Source organism: Aquarana catesbeiana, linkage group LG02, assembly GCF_042186555.1.
Source record: "Aquarana catesbeiana isolate 2022-GZ linkage group LG02, ASM4218655v1, whole genome shotgun sequence".
Taxonomy (NCBI): domain Eukaryota; kingdom Metazoa; phylum Chordata; class Amphibia; order Anura; family Ranidae; genus Aquarana; species Aquarana catesbeiana.
Genome location: NC_133325.1, coordinates 285,619,901 through 285,637,579, shown reverse-complemented (window position 1 = coordinate 285,637,579; position 17,679 = coordinate 285,619,901). Strand labels below are relative to the sequence as shown.

General features: G+C 43.6%; 1 protein-coding gene across 1 annotated transcript; it reads left to right on the top strand.

Moving 5' to 3' along the window:
- The first annotated feature begins 962 nt into the window (after positions 1-962).
- LOC141126863 (zinc finger BED domain-containing protein 4-like) lies at positions 963-15,806 on the top strand. Its single transcript, XM_073612880.1, has 4 exons — positions 963-1,728; positions 1,813-2,100; positions 15,193-15,336; positions 15,514-15,806. Exons 1-4 carry the CDS (start codon positions 963-965, stop codon positions 15,804-15,806), a joined length of 1,491 nt encoding a protein of 496 aa, XP_073468981.1.
- Positions 15,807-17,679: the final 1,873 nt, after the last annotated feature.

Genomic DNA, 17,679 nt, shown 5'->3' with positions numbered 1-17,679 from the left:
AAGGCAGCTATAATGGAGGGAGCAATTCCAAAAATAATTAAATTTGGATTTAAGGATTATATTTTAGATGTTGGTGAAAAGAAGAGAACGGCGATATGCAAGGTCTGCAACTCAAAAATAAGAGACACGTCCACCACAACATCCAACTTCATCCGTCACTACAAAACCCACAAAGAAAAGTAGGTACAGTAACGTCACGTGTATGTGTATATATATATATATATACATATATATATATATATATGCAAATTAGGCCTACATCCCACTTTAGGTGGGAGCAGAGTGTATTGTTGTTCAAATCAATAAATCACATAGCTAACTTTTTTTTCTATCTCTCTTCTGTTTACTCTATAGATATGAAGAGTACATCCATACCAAAGGGACTTTTGATGATACCCAGCCTCAAATCTCACAATTCATCGCACAGGGGACTGTGCAGCTATACCACTGCAACCACCAGCAGCAAAAGGCAATTACAAACTCAATCCTGTCAGACCTCATTCTAAACTGCAACATGCCACTGTCCATCATTGAACATCAAAGCTTTCGTCGCTTTTTGTCAATAGTAGACAACAAGTACTCTCCAGTAAGTAGAAGAACAATTACTGGCAAGCTTGACAATCTGGTGGCAGATAGGAAAATGAAGCTGAAAAATGAACTCGAAGTGGTAGATCATCTGTCAGTGACTGTAGATATATGGTCAGACCGCAGGATGAGAGGCTTTCTTGGAGTCACAGTGCACTGGATCAACATTGAGGATGACCGTCTTCAGTTAAAATCACAGTTGCTTGCTTGCAACCGCTTCAAAGGTCCCCATACAGGGGAAAGAATTTGTGAGGAATTTGAGCATATATGTGAAGAGTACAAGATTAAAAAAAAGGTAGACCACATCATCTGTGACAACGCCGCAAACATGAAAAAAGCATTCACTACATGTTTTCCAGGACAGCTAGATGAAGACGATGACCTTGATGATTCAGACATTTGGAATGACCTGTCAGTGGAAGAACAGGAGATGTTTGACAAGTGCAAAAACCCAGACTAGACTTCAATGTTTTGCACACACGCTTCAATTGGTAATAGGTGATGGACTTAAAGAGACTAAATTAGTCAATGCAGCTCTCGCCAAAGCTTCCAGGTTGAGCTCCTTGTTACACACAAGCACCTCTTTCAAGGAAAAATTTGAGGAGGAGTTTGGACAGCGTGGAATCCCTGCCTCTGTTACCACACGCTGGAATTCCACACTGAGGCAATTGAAATCAGTGGTCAGCTGTGACCAGCTGAAACTGACTAGAATGCTTGAAGATGGGGGACACAAAGAGACTGTATTCACAGCTAGAGAGTGGAATCAGATTAAGGAACTCGTGGATGTCCTTCAACCTTTTGGAGAAGCCACAGACCTCTCACAGGGAGAAAAACTTGTGACAATAAGTGCTGTTGTACCCTGTATCCTTTCTCTGAATCACCACTTGGAAAATCATAAAGAGAGCGTGCGCTACCTTGGTGGCTTGATCCGTAGCCTGCAAGAATCACTCCAAAGACGATTCGAAGGGATCTTTGTCAATGTGAGGATGGCAGATGAACAGAATGATGTAGCAACCTTACCCTTCTCTGACCCTCTATACCTAAAAGCTGCTCTGCTGGATCCTTCATTTGGCACCATGTGGTTGACCCATGATGTTTTGGCTACCGAAAATGTCAAGGAGGCTGTGTCTGCGATGATAAAAAGTATGTTATGTTTTTGGTAATAACCCGTTTGCAGTAATAACACCTGAGTGCATTGAGTCACTGTTTTATGCTTGTGTTTTTCAGACTTGATTCTCAAAGAGGACTGCAAGCCCACCCCAACAACCACCGATGAAGACGAGCAAATGCCAGTGGCAGAGTCAGAGAGTCAATCTGGGCTGTTCACAGCATACCGCAAAAAACAGAAGAGAGATTCATGTTCCAGTCCCCAAATACAGCTGAACCAGTATTTAGACATTTGTGATGGACAGAGCTGCCTTCAGTTTTGGGCCATGAACAGGCACATGCTCCCCTCTTTGTTCAGGGTAGCGGTAAGAGTAATGTCAGTCCCTGCATCAAGCGCACTTGTTGAACGTGTGTTTAGCCATGGTGGGGTGATAATGCGACCCCATCGCTCACAACTGAGCGAGAAAGTACTTTCAAATTTAATTTTTTGCAAATGCAATGCATTTTAGGTGGCTATTCTGAGAATAGCCACTTAACATGCATTGCATTTGCAAAAAATAGTATTCTGAGAAGTGAGAATACTATTTTTTGCAAATGCAATGCATTTTAAGTGGCTATTCTAATAACTAAGAAAAAAGGAATAGAAGTAGAGATAGGAGCTGTTTCCAAGCCTGGTGAATTCAAATGTGTTATTCCCTTAGTGGGAGGGCAGTATGGAGTGGGAAAGATTGTAAAGATATTGCCTATAGTATAGTGAATGTTTATCCCGTGGAATTACTATAAAGGTCCTGGATGTGCATAAGTCAAGTTGGTTGTCTGACTTAATAAAGTGCAGTGTGTGCTCTAAAAAAGATATAACTTAATCCGTATAAATATAATATATCCATATATAAATTAACCCTATTTTTAAATTAAAAATATTTGTGCAAAATTATGTGATCCATAACGTAATCGATAATGTACATATGTAGTGAACAAACAAATATATATAATCAAGTGCTTTCAGTGCTGCTACAAAAAAAAACCCTGGATTCTGATGGATATTCCAATGAGTAAACCTTTCAGTGCGTGCCTTAATCCGTGTTCTAATAGTGATTGATTGCACTCACCAGATCCTAGCAGCACTGAAAGCACTTGATTATATATATTTGTTTGTTCACTTCATATGTACATTATCGATTTACGTTATGGATCACATAATTTTGCACAAATATTTTTAATTTAAAAATAGGGTTCGTTTATATATGGATATATTATATTCATACGGATTAAGTTATATCTTTTTTAGAGCACACACTGCACTTTATTAAGTCAGACAACCAACTTGACTTATGCACATCCAGGACCTTTATAACACATTTGAATTCACCAGGCTTGGAAACAGCGCTATCTACTTCTATTCCTTTTTTCTTATATCTTACTCCACCTAGTGGAAGTAATCGGTAGTGGCAGCAGTTCCAACAACATTCTTTAATTTTTAAATTTTTATTCCATTGCATGCATCCCATTGCGCGGGTGTTTCTCCCTCTTTTTTCTATTCTAATAACTAAGCTCAAAGTTTGAACTTGACACAATGCCAAATTGCCAATATCTGGACACTTGAAGAATGGTGATGGGAATACTATTATTCTCATCACCATTCAAGTGTCCAGATATTGGCATTGTGTCAAGTTCAAACTTTGAGCTTAGTTATTTTCCCCCTCAGCAAGGACTCCATATTTTTTTCAGGCTTGTTGGCCATTTAATTGCTGAGTGTTCTGCTCCTTGTCTGCTGTTTGGGCTTTCAAAGTGTTTCTTTAATATGCCAAGAATAAAGCACTAAGCAGTTTTGTTAATGTTGAAAATAAAACAAAACCTTTCCTGAAAACTGACTTTTAACTCATTTAAAGGATGGAAATGGGGTAGATCAGTATTTTGACTTAATTTGTGACTTGACCAAAATAAATGACTTGACTTGACTTGCTTGCCTTCTAGCAGGGACTCGACTTGGCTTGCTTGCTTTTCGCCACAGTGACTTGGGACTTGCTTATGACTTGAAGGTTAAGACTTGAGACTTGCTTGTGACTTGCACATGTGTGACTTACCCCCATGTCTGCAAATTAGTGTATAAAACATCCAAACATGAATATCATGATAGTATAGTGATCCTTTGCTTGTAACAGTGCGTATAGTGTTCAAACCCAAAATACAGAATGTGAGTGAACCCAAAAACCAAATCCAAATAAAAGTGCAAAGAATCGCACCAAAAAACAAAAAAGTTATAAAAAAATGCACCAAAGTCGCACCAAAATGTAATTATCGCACCATATACAAAAAAATATAAGTGTATACATATAGTGTCCCAATCATAAAATCAAGGTGTCTATAAACCCAAGATGCAAAAAAAACCCCCCAAAGAATGCAAAAAAAAAATTGCAGCAGGTGACTTTAGTGATCACAGAATCTTGACAGGTGACTTGCGTGCTCCCCCTCAAGGGTCCCCACTCACCAGATCTTACTACCCCTGCAGGGGTAATGCGCATGTAGCTCCTTAGGTTGGCAAGTAACCACTGGTGTCAGCCTTTGCAGTTCCTCGAGCAGCCTTGGGATATCCAGGTTGTGGTAGATATAATTTTCACAATCCTCATAAAAAAGAGAAATTGGCTCCCATAGTGCAGTATAACCAAAACTTCTGTTTATTAAAAGATTATTTAATTTAAAAAAAATGCATAAAAGCAAACAGACAAAAAATGCAGTTCATGCAGCGTAATGCCTAGTCCCAAAGGGGCTGCACTTGCCGGTATAAAGCATAGGCAACCGAGCTGTAGGTGGATAGCGTGAACTCTAGTTGCGTTCCACCCACTTGCTCAGCTTCCTGGAAGTCACGTGATGTGCATAGTGATGCCATACGCGTTTCGTCATAGACATCTTCAGCGGCGATGTCTTACCACTGCACGTCACATATTTTATAAGGGAGAGCGGCTTGTAACCCCGCCCACTTAACACCGACCTGCCCAGCTAATACTGGGAACCAGGAAACCCATGCATCGCATAACGATGTTAAATAGGTGCCCATCCCGGGGCGGACCAGATATGGTTTCAGGTGAAGGTAGATAATAATACACCTGCTCTCCCTTGATAATACCATAAACTTCATAAACACAAATCAGTTAATACAGAGACCGGGTTAAATATAGCAGTATAAGATAAATTTGTACCATTAGTATATAATCTAATTGCTCCAGAATCCACCTAGTGGCTAAGGATAAAATCTTAAGGATAAACTTAGTAAGGCCCCTTTCACACTGGGGCGGTTTGCAGGCTCTATTACGCTAAAAATAGCGCCTGCAAACCAACCTGAAACTGCCGCTGCTGTGTCTCCAGTGTGAAAGCCCAAGGGCTTTCCCACAAAATTGTCATTGTAATAGGTTATTTCTCTCACATGGCATGTGTATACCACAAATGACGCCCCAAAATACATTCTGCTACTCCTCCTAAGTATTGTGATACCACATGTGTGGGACTTTTTCACAGCCTAGCCACATAGAGAGGCCCAACATGCAGGGAGCACCATCATGTGTTCTAGGAGCATAAATGACACATCTAACTTGTTGGCTACCTATTACACTTTTGAAGGCCCTGGAGCACAAGGACAATGGAAACGCCCACAAAATGACCCCATTTTGGAAAGCTAACACCCCAACGTATAATCTATGAGGCATAATGAGTCTTTTTCCAGAAGTTTTTGGAAAATGTGCAAAAAAAATGAAAACGCATTTTTTTTTACACAAAGTTGTCCATTTATAGGATATTTCCAACACATAGCATGTACATAGCAAAAATTACACCCCAAAATACATTCTGCTACTCCTGAGTATGATGATACCACATGTGTGAGACTTTCAAACAGCCTGGCCACATACAAAGGCCCAACATTGAAATAGCACCTTCGGGCATTCTAGGAGCATAAATTACACATCTCATTTCTCAACCACCTATTACACTTTTGAAGGCCCTGGAGCACCAGGACAGTGGAAACACCCACAAAATGACCCCATTTTGGAAAGCTAACACCCCAACGTATAATCTATGAGGCATATTGAGTCTTTTGAACAGTTCATTTTTTTGCAGAAGTTTTTGGAAAATGTGGAAAAAAATAAAAACGCATTTTTTTTTACACAAAGTTGTCCATTTATAAGATATTTCTAACACATGGCATGTACATAGCAAAAATTACACTCTAAAAATACATTCTGCTACTCCTCCTGCGTAGGGTGATATCACATGTGTGAGACTTTTACACAGCCTGGCCACATACAAGGAACACCGTCAGGTGTTCTAGGGACACATAGCATGCACATACCAAAAACTACACCCAAAAATACATTCTGCTGAGAAAAGGGTAAACAAAAGATTACTTGTGGTTTTAGTAGCACAGTTGTCCACAGGAGGATAGCACTGGTCCAGGCAGCAGGCAGGGACTTGGTCAGCAAAAGCGAACGCAATTGTCCAAGCAACAGGCAGGAACACTGTCCATAGTCAGTACAGGCAGCAGGCAGGGATACTGTCCATATACAGTCCAGGGTCAGTGCAGGCAGAGATTGTCAGCAGTGCCAAAATATTGGTCCTGGTAGTAGGCAGAAACATGGTCCATCCATGTGGTGTGGTCAGTTCATGCGACAGGCAGAGGCATGATGGCATAGGTCCTACAGGCAGCAGGCAGAAGTAGGGCTACGTTCAGGAGAGAATGGAGACAGGGGTAGAGGCTTCACCCACCCAAATCTCTTTGAAGCCTCCGAGTCTCCAGACCCTAATCTAGGAATGAGAAAACAAAAAAATTCTGGAGCCCCTCACATATATGAGACCCCTATGAGTCCAGTGGCAGGGTACAAGATCAGTCCAAGAGGCAGGCAAAAAGCATGGTCAAACAGTCCAGGGTCAGTTCCAGATCAGGCAGAGGTGTGTACAGAATCGGTAGGCAGAAGCGGGGTCAAATAACAAGCCAGGGTCAGTTCCAGATCAGGCAGTGGTATGAACAGAATCGGTAGGCAGATGTGTGGTTGAATAACAAGCCAGAGTCAGTTACAGAGCAAGTAGAGGCATAAGGGGTGTGAAGGTAAATGGCAGGAAGTGAGGGCTATGTTTACCATACTTCACTAATAATTTAGTGAAGTATGGTAACGGCGGAAACAGTCAGCTATGCAGAGGCCTGGTTTGGAAGGACATTGGGGACAATAAAAAGTGGTGTCTCTTCTCACTCCTCCTTTGGTGCACACCCGGCATTTTTTCTGCTGTTTTTGGCCTGTTGGTCTGGGAGGAATTTTTTGAGAAAGTGGCGTTTGGAGAGTCTGCTAATCACATTGGATCAAATGGTTTCTGGTGGGCCGTTCGGGAATACAAGGGCAGCGATGATTTCCTCCTGGTAGCCAAGGAAGGATTTGGGGCTTTCAACAATGTAGCTGTTGTATATGGCCAAATTAAACAAATAAATTGAAACTTTTTTATGCCACTGGTATGTTCGTCTTGTGGCAAGGTAGGGTTCGAGCATTTGGTCGTTGAAGTCGACACCCCCATGAACATATTGTATTCGTGGATACATGTTGGTTTTTGGATTGGGCCATTCCTCCTGGTGATCTCAACGAATGTATTGTTGCGGATCGATTAAAACACGTAGACATCCCTACTGTCACTCCACTTCACAGCCAGAATTTCCTCATTCCGTAAACTCGCCGTCTTCCCTCTTCTTAGCTTCTTGTTGATGAGGCTTTGAGGAAAGCCCTTCCGGGATCGTCCTTATGGTGCCACATGCTGGAGTGTTCTTTCTGTGAAGGTTGCGGAACAGGGGCAAACTGGTATAAAAGTTGTCCACATACAAATGGTAGCCTTTCTCCAGAAGTGGGTTTATGAGTTCCCAAACGACTTTCCCACTTGATCCAATGTAGTCTGGGCAATTAGGGAGATGCAGCTGGGTGTCCTTCCCTTCATATACCATGAAGGCATAGGTATAGCCTGTGGCTTGATCGCACAATTTATAAAGCTTCACCCCATAGCGGGCCCTTTTGGTGGGAATAAATTGTTCTATCCCCAGCCTGCCAGAAAATTTGATAAGGGACTCATCCACGCATATGTGTTGGTCTGGGGGATTTCAGAAAAATAATTTAGTAGTGGCCGAATTTTATAAAGCTTGTCAAAAATTGGGTCATTTTGGGGAGGGCACTGGGTATTATGATTGTAGTGTAGGAATCTCATAATCCTGAGATATCTGGTTCTGGGCATTACTGAGGAAAAGATGGGCATGTGGTGGATGGGGAGGGTAGACCAATATGAACATAATACATTTTTTTTGGTTAGTCCCATACATAATGTGAGGCCCAAAACATTTTTAAACTCCTCCACTGTTAGGGCTCTCCACTCGTAGGGACAGGCATAATAGGACGTTGGGTTACATGTTATGAATTGTTGTGCATACAGGTTGCACTGGTTCACAATTGATGCTAGCATGTCCTCAGTAAAAATTAAATTGAAAAAATCAATCGGGGAAAAATATTCTGTGTCCACCTGGACTCCTGGCTGGGCAGTGAAAAGGGGAATGATAGCTTCTCCTGAATTAGGAGGAAGCCACAAGGGGTTCTGAAGGGAATAGGGAAGGCTGGCATGGGACCTAACCCTTTGGGACTGAGATAACACCCCACTGGTACATGGACTTTTCCGAGGTACTGCGGTGCTGGTGGATGGCACTGCGGTGCTGGTGGATGGCAAAGCGGTGCTGGTGGATGGCAATGCCTCCTCACCAGAACGCTTTCGTCTGGCGGGCGGACTCTCATCCTCCTCTGAGGCTGTCAGTGTTCCACTGGTTAGGACAGGCTCGTAGTCCACGTCAGACTCAGAATCTGAATATGAGGAGGAATCCGAAGAGGAGAGCTCCCAGTTGCTCTAGTCGGCCGCAAGAATATTGTACACCTCCTCGGCTGAAAATAATCTTTTAGACATTCTTGGTGGTGACAAATGGCACTAATATGTGGCACTGATGACACGTGACACTGATGTGGCACTGGTGACAGATGGCACTGATGTGGCACTGATGAAACGTGGCACTGGTGTGGCAGGTGACACTGACAGGTGGCACTGATGTGGCAGGTGACACTGACAGGTGGCACTGATGACAGATGGCACTGACAGCAGATGACACTGACAGATGGCACTGATATGTGGCACTGATGACACGTGAAACTGGCAGATGGCACTGGTGACAGATGGCACTGATACGTGGCACTGATGACACGTGACACTGGCAGATGGCACTGATACGGGGCACTGATGACACGTGGCACTAATGTGGCACTGATGAAACGTGGCACTGATGTGGCAGGTGACAACTGACAGGTGGCACTGATGTGGCAGGTGACACTGACAGGTGGCACTGACGACAGATGGCACTGACGACAGATGGCACTAATAGATGGCATTGATGACATATGGCACTGTGACACTAACAGTGATGAGCACTGTGGCACCAATGGCACTGATGTGGCACTGTATGGGCACTATTGGGCTCTGATGTGTGTGTTTTCACTTCAAAATGTATTTTCACAAAACGGTTGGGACTCACGCTGCAGCACGCGGTGTCTGTGTGAGGAGGGAGAGCCGGCAATGAGAGATGATCTCATATGTTTACATTTGAGATCATCTCCCATTGGACACTCTGATCGAGTGCTAAATGGCCACTGTAATTGGTCATTTAGCACGATCTGTGATTGGCTGTGTCCAAGGGACACGGCCAACACAGAATTTCCCCGATGCACGCCCGTGGCGGCACGCAGAGCGGAAGTAAACAGGAGGACATCCAGGGACGCCCTCCCAGCAAATGGGCACCGTGCTGTAGCAGTCTTTTGGCTATAGCATGGATGCCTACTGGTTAAACTAGAAGGTGACCTAGCAAAGGACCCCTCTCATGGCATATAGGGAGGTATAATTGAGTCCCCTTTTTACAGGTATTGCCACCAAAGACTCACATCAAGTTCACATCATGACAATTTAGTTATTCCAAAAAGACATAAGTTAGGAACTATCAATAAAAGCATTTACAACTACATCCACATTCAGCCCAAATGGAACATAACACTTAATCCTGTGTATCCAAGACATTTCAGATCTGGATATTTTAAGAAGAATTAGTGTGTTTTGGAACTGTCATGTTAAATACAATGGGCCAGATGCATGCAGTTGAATGTTTTGCTTGCATATTGCACAGGAATCCCACAATGAATGCAAAAAAGCACAGGTCAATGAACAAAGCAGGCGACATGACCAAGTTTTTGAACACAACCAATGCATCAAATCTGGCAAGAATGGCATTTCAAGTAATATGATTTAAAATGATTTATTTTTTTGTCGAGTCAATGGCCATTTTAGGGTCACCTTCAGTGACACCAAACATTTCCATGCCATAACCCCCTGCTCTATCAAGAGTGGACAGATATATAGTCTAATTACACAAGAGATTAAAATCATTAAATACATTCCAAGGGCTTCAAAACAAGTGGTGTGGAAAGTCTAAAGCTCCATACACACGATCGGACTTTCCGACGGGAAATGTTGGATGTCAGGCTGTTGGCGGAATTTTCGACCATGTGTAAGCTCCATCGGACAATTTTTGTCAGACTTTCCGCCAACAAATGTTGGCTAGCATGTCTTCAAATTTTCCGCCAACAAATGTGTGTTGTTGGATTTTCCGATCGTGTGTACACAAGTCCATCGGACAAAGCCCAAAGTACAAACACGCATGCTCGGAAGCAGAAGCGGTCGGTCTTGTAAACTAACGTTTGTAATGGAGAATTAACATTCGTGACGTGGTAAATTATGAAATCTCCAAATGCAGAGCACAATTCTCTTCTTCTTTAATGGGATAATAATGAAGCTGCTTTGCTGGTGATACTGATGGAGTTATTGTAAACAAATTTTCAAAGGCTTTTTTTCCTAGTGATATCAAGATTATTATTATTATTTTTTTTTTTTTAATTTGTGCAAGTTACCACAACACCATTATCCCGTAGTTTATAAGATCAAAGATACAGCTATGCTGGTGCCCCTTGTCAATTTTACATTGTATTTTTTAAAATGTAGCTGCCTACTCCCAAACTGTCATTTGAAGTAAAACACATAGCCAAGTATTATTGTACACAATTTTTTTTATTGTGCATTAAGAAAAAAATAGACATGCTATCTGCCAATAGAACCTAACCTAAAAGTGCATTCTATGCATCCAAAAATATTGAAAATATACAAAATCAAATCATTATTCAACAGAAAATATAATGTTAAAGCAATAACTCCAAGGCCAATAATAAATAACACGTTATCTCCTCCGATTCCGCAACATGTCTGGTTGACAGAAATGAACTGATAAGCAGGAAATGAAAAGCACAAACTGAAAAGCGCAAACTGAAAAGCGCTAAATGAAAAACGCGAAAAGAAAAGCGTGAATCAACACTCACCAAACTTCTATTAACACGAAATTAGCAGAAGGAGCCCAAAGGGTGGCGCTAAAGAGCTGAAAAACCACGTAGTACGTCTAGTATGTCGTAATTGTTGGCCAACATTTGTGTGACCATGTGTATGCAAGACAAGTTTGAGCCAGCACCCCTCGGACCAAATTCCACGGTTTTGTTGTCGGAAAGTCCGATCGTGTGTACGAAGCATAAGGCTCAGCAGCTATAAACACACCTCTGAAAAGTGATCATAGTTGGATTGCTTTCTTAGAGGTGGTTTGGAGACCATTTACAGGTATTCGAGTGGCAATACTGCTGCCTTCTGAATGCCTGTTTTATTTAGATTTAAAGGGGGATTTTACATTGAAACAGTGAGCATGCAACCATGTGCCAAGAGTTTAGCAGGGGGCTGCGGAGTGGTACTACTGACCTGCCGAATGTGAAATATTGTGTAAAATTTGCTGCACCATGCCACATAGTGTCAAACCCATGACAATGCATATGAGCCTGTGCCATGCCGCACATATAAATGAAGCTTTATATGAGTCTGAGCCATGCCACACATATGAATGAGACCTTATAGTTACCGTATTTATCAGTGTATAACATGCGCTGGCGTATAACATGCACCTCAATTTAAGAGGGAAGTTTCAGGAATTTTTTTTTAAATAAACCACTTTGAAGCAAAATAATGCTCAGTGAGCATCAATGTATCCACAGTCATGTAACAAAGCCTGTCTCCTGCCAACATGATGCCAAAAAAGTTACTCTTGCTCTCTCCATTGTTGCAATGGTCTGGAAACCTGAGCAGGAGGTATGTCAGAATTCTGCCGAAAAACCACTGCTTCCACACAGACAACAAGCTGCCAGGAGACAGGCTTTTCTACTCTGGCTGTGGTTTCTTTTAAACAAAATGAACTGTAAGACTTTGTACACCTTTTGTGTTGATGCACCTGGAATATACAGTGGGTAAGATAAGTATTTAACACATCACCATTTTTCTAAGTAAATATATTTCTAAAGGTGCTATTGACATTAAATGTTCCCTACATGTCGTTAACAATCCATGCAACCCATACATACAAAGACACCAAAACAAATAAATTTAGAAATGAAGTTATGTGTAATAAAATGGAATGACACAGAGAAAAAGTATTTAAAACGCTAGCTGAAATGTATTTAATACTTGTCACTTGTTTAACGTCACTGGGATTCATTTAATGATTGACACTTATTTTACAACCACTGACACCAATAGGTGCTTATTTTATTCACACTGACATCTAACAGCCCCGTCAAGTCACCCAGGAATCTCAGGAGTCACTTACCATTTTTAGGGTGGTCTCCCAGTGTCCCCCCTCCCATCCTTAACCACAGGCTCCCCTATCTTCCCTGGTTACTTCCACTCCCTGCATGCAGTTAGATCAGTGCTGTTGGAATGGTGGGGGCAGAACATGCTTTCTGGGTGGGCACTGAGCTGTGAAAAACACAGAAGGGCAGAAGTGTGAGCCTAAATTTCATGCGTGTTGCTACCAGGGGTGGCCCGTCTATTAAGCTCACACAGGCGCCGCCCCACCTATCCATGCATTCAGCCCCTTGCAGGGCGCCGGATGCATGAATTCCAAAGGAGGGGTGTTTTTTTGAAGCACCTGATTGCCCAATGCCCGCTGCCCAATGCCCTCCACCTGCCAACTAATGGGGTGAGTGCCGGACCGACTGGCAGACAGTGAGCGGGTGGGGGGTTGAGGTGCCGCCAGCTTCCGGGGGGGTCAGGGGTGGTTGTGTGCCGACCCCCAAAAAAGAAAACATCAGCTGCCACTGGTTGCTACTTTGCCTAATGAATATCCCCCAGGGTATGCTAGAATGAGCAGGCTACCTGCCTACTGCATTGCTGGTCCACTGTATGGACACCGTACAAAAGTCTGATGGACCCAGTGTCAATGCAGATCTAGATGTATTGCTGTGGACGTGTTACTTGTGGTGTCACTGCAGATCTAGATGTGTTGCTGTGGACATGTTACTGGCGGTGACCCTGCAGATCTATGTGTTTCTGTGGACATGTTACTGGCGGCGTCACTGCAGATCTGGATGTGTTGCTGTGGACGTGTTACTTGTGATGTCACTGCAGATCTAAATGTGTTGCTGTAACCCCTCATTCCTCGAGACACGCTCTGCAGAGTGCATTTCTACAACATTAAGGAATCCATCATGCGGGCAGCCAGCATGCAGTACTCTATTCTTTTCAATACCACCCCTGTGATGCTGTTACCTGATCTTTCACGTTTAACCCTGATCATGCGGAAGGCCCTGAAGCCTCTCACACAGCTTCTCCAATCACGCCAAATAAAATACCAATGGCGCTTTCCTTTTCAGTTACGGGTGCACCATGATGGTAAGACTGCCACATTCCGCATGCTGGGTGACCTCCCTGCATTCCTGGGCACCCTGGAGTTGCCACAGGTGTCTTTGCCAGATTGGCCTTTCTCTCCAACTACACCAGGCCTGCCATACATCCCGCAGTGGCAGAAACACAGCCGCAAACGCCGTCCTGGATCCTCATCCCGCTTAGACCCTGATGACTGATGCTATACGGACCGGCTGGTCTCCTATTTTTTTTGCCTCTACCTGAGTAGGAATGCCTACTGCACCACCTTGGATCTCTAAGGACTTTCATTCCTCGAGCCTCTGTAGATAGCCTTCACTTTTCCACACCTCTTCCAGCAAGCAGTTCCTGTTACTGGTTTTTCTTCAATTGGAAGATAGAAACCTTTTCTTGAATGTTATTGTTACCCATGTTCGGGGTCCTTATGCCTTAGAAGATACCAGGCTCCTCTGCTAAAAATTGCTCAATGGCTCATAAGCTGCATCAGGAAAATCCACCTTGGCCTTCTGGGACTGCTGCGGTCCTTACCTGTTGTGAAGCTGATCCCGCTGCTCTTCCAGTCTCTTCAAGCCGGAGGTTCCTGATCTTTTCTTTTGAACTACCACTTTTCCTTTTTTCCTGGGACTGGTGTGCCTGTTTGCATTCTACTATTGCTCTCATGGCACACTCAACTGTTTATAATGTTGTATTAACCCATGTTTTCCCCCCATTGTGTCTCTGATTATGATATCTTATTATCTATACTTATATAAGCTAACTACGTTTACAAGTACAGCCCAGTTTACTTTACATATTATTGGCCCTGTGGTTCCCGGGGCTCCGGGAGCTCTCGCCATGCTAAACACTAACCCCCCCTTAGGAATACTCGGTGCCCCCACTTGGCACCGTTCCATGGTTTACAGATGTTCTATACTTTACAGCTTTTTGTTTTGTTTTTTATTTTCTTTCTCTCAACTTTTGATTAACTGGTACCACCTAGTGGTCTACCTTATCACAATCAGTATACTGTTTAATTTGCTAGGATTAAGGTCCCGGGCTCCCTCTTCTGATCTTTTTAGGTCAGACTGTAATACCGATTGGACTATTATGGATACTGGGACCCTTTTCCTTTCTCCGCTCTCTCTCCTCTTTCTCTCTCCTCTCTTGCTCCTTCCTGATATTTCTTTCATTTCTCATACCTTTTTCCGCGCTCTCCCCCACATCTATCCCCTCCCCTCCTATTTCCCCTTCCCCTTCCACCCCTCCGCTTGCTGGGGCGGTTTTTCGAGGGACTCTCGTTGTTTCTTTTTTCTCCCCTTTCCCTTCATACCCACCTTGATATGACCGCAACTCCACCACTTAATTTAGCTTCTTACAATTGTAGAGGCTTTAATACCCCAGAAAAACGTAGCCAGATCCTTTATCACTTCCATAAACAGAAAACTAATATTCTCTTATTACAAGAAACCCATTTCAGGACCGATTCCATACCCATGATGCGCAGTCGATTCTATACCACTTGGTTTCACAGTACCAACCCCGCTGCAAAATCCAAGGGGGTTTCGATCGCGTTTCATAGGTCTTTTCACCCTGAGGTTATTGACTCATATATTGATGATCACGGTCGCTTTATATTTCTCAAACTAAAAATTAATAATTTTCTCTTTACAGTCGCCAACATCTACGCTCCAAACACAGATCAGGCGCACTTCCTATCATCCACTCTTGCCAGACTGACCTCTTTTGGAGGTTCTAGTGTTATCGTTGGAGGAGACATCAATGTGGCCCTTTCCCCGTCTGCCGACACCTCTACTGGTAAGTCTTCCATGTCCACGACCTCACTCTCACACATAAAATCTCTTTTACATTCTTATCAATTAGTGGACGTGTGGCGTATACATCATCCTACTGACAGAGATTTCACATACTTCTCTATAGCACACAACTCATATAGCAGACTGGACTATTTTCTCATTTCCCAATCCCTCCTAGATACACCTTTACTAACCTCTCTAGGACATGCTCTCTGGTCTGACCATGCCCCGGTATATCTGTCTTTCGCCCGACCCCCACAGTTACGTAGGGGGCATTCCTGGCGCCTCAATGATAATCTCTTACGAGACTCAGTATGCATCACTGAAGTTACTAAAGCAATTCATAACTTTAAAATTGACCACCTAGCAGATACAACTTCTCCACTTAACCAATGGGAGGCGCTGAAGTGTGTGGTCAGGGGCGTCCTAATTCAGAACGGCTCTCGTCTGACGACATCAAGCGCCTCCTGACCAACATTTCAGATCTTGAATCCCTACACAAATCAAATCTGGACCCCTCCATTTTTGTGGCCCTTTCCAACTCCCGTCGGGATTTACTCCAATTATTAGACTCTCACTCTCTCATAGCTAGGGATCGCGCCTGAAAATCTTACTATTCTATAGCCCATAAATGCGGTCAACATCTGGCACGGGTTATTCATCCCAGGGCTCCACGTCTTCCCATTCCCTTCATCACCAAATCAGACCAGACTAAAGTTTTTGGTTGCAAAGACATATCCACCACATTTAAAGACTATTATGCCCAGTTATATAACCTGCCGCAACCCTCCCCACCGAGTTCTCTGCCCCCATCCCAAGACCCAATGCGGACCTATATAATGGAAACGGCACTACCTGTGATTGACCCCCAGACGTCCACGGACTTAGATGGCCCTCTGTTGGAACCGGAGTTCCTAGGCGCCATCAAGGAATTAAAACCGGGCAAATGCCCAGGCCCCGATGGCTACTCTCTGAGGTTTTACAAAACCTTTGCACCCTTATTGGTACCGTTTCTCACTAAGGCCTTTAATTCCATAGATGATACCACCCTCCCTTCCAAAGCACTCCTCTCAGCCAATGTCTCCATCTTACCAAAACCCAATAAGGACCCTTCCCAATGCAGCAGTTACCGCCCGATATCGCTTTTAAACATTGACCTTAAGCTCTTTGCCAAAATCCTCGCTATTCGTCTCTCTCCCTCTCTCCCCGGGATCATACATAGAGACCAGGTGGGCTTCGTCCCGGGTAGAGAGGCACGAGACAACACCACCAAAACTATTAACCTCATCGCCTATGCCCAACGCCACCATCAACAGATCTGCCTTCTCTCCTTTGATGCCGAGAAGGCTTTCGATCGGGTTAACTGGCGCTTCCTAAAACTTTCCCTTGAGCAAATTGGGTTGGGATCCCCTTTCATCTCCAAAATTATGTCACTCTACTCCAATCCCTCTGCTTCGGTCCTGGTTAATGGTACTTCTTCAGCTGCATTTGACATCTCCAATGGGACTCGCCAGGGATGCCCCCTCTCACCCCTTCTTTTCGTTATAGTAATGGAACATCTATCATGTGCCATTCGCCAAAATGATTCCATACAAGGCATACACACGCCTTCCACACACCATAAACTTGCACTTTACGCTGATGATCTACTTATTTACGCACGCCAACCACATATTACACTCCCCTCCTTGCTCTCGGAGTTCCAACGTTTCGGAAGTTTGAGTAATTTTAAACTCAATATCTCCAAGACTGAAGCGCTTAATATCTCTCTCTCTGCTCCCACATTGTCCTCCCTCAAATCTAACTATACCTTTCACTGGCAGACCAAGGGCATTCAGTATTTAGGCGTAACCATACCGGCTGACCTATCACTTCTCTTTACACTGAATTACATCCCCCTCCTCTCTCGACTCCGTAAAGATCTTGCCTCCTGGGGGGACAAACCCATACCCTGGTTTGGACGCATAAACACCCTTAAGATGGACACTTTACCCAAATTGCTCTACCTATTTCAGACCATCCCGATCATAGTACCCAAACCCTTTTTCTCTACTCTACGCTCTCTCTCCATCCGCTTCCTGTGGAATAAAGGATTATCGAGAATCAAATTTAAGTTACTCACCCGGCCAAAATTGCAAGGAGGTACAGGTCTACCTGACTTTGAGCTTTATTACAAAGCCACAGTAATGGCACGTATCCTTGATTGGTTCCCATGACCTTCCCAAAAAGCTTCGGTTATGGTTGAACAGGATATGTCCCCCGTTGACCTTAGGGCTTTACTGTGGGGCTATAAACGTAACTTATCAGTTTTGGCGGATTCATCACCCCTCACCACAGCTGCCCT

Bases quoted from the DNA above. Each gene is read 5' to 3' on its own strand.
- LOC141126863 (XM_073612880.1), top strand. From the start codon at position 963: ATGACCTTGATGATTCAGACATTTGGAATGACCTGTCAGTGGAAGAAC. The intron at 1,729-1,812 runs GTATGTTATGTT...TGTGTTTTTCAG, and splicing joins TGTGTCTGCGATGATAAAAA to ACTTGATTCTCAAAGAGGAC. The intron at 2,101-15,192 runs GTGTGTTTAGCC...TTCTCTTTACAG, and splicing joins ATCAAGCGCACTTGTTGAAC to TCGCCAACATCTACGCTCCA.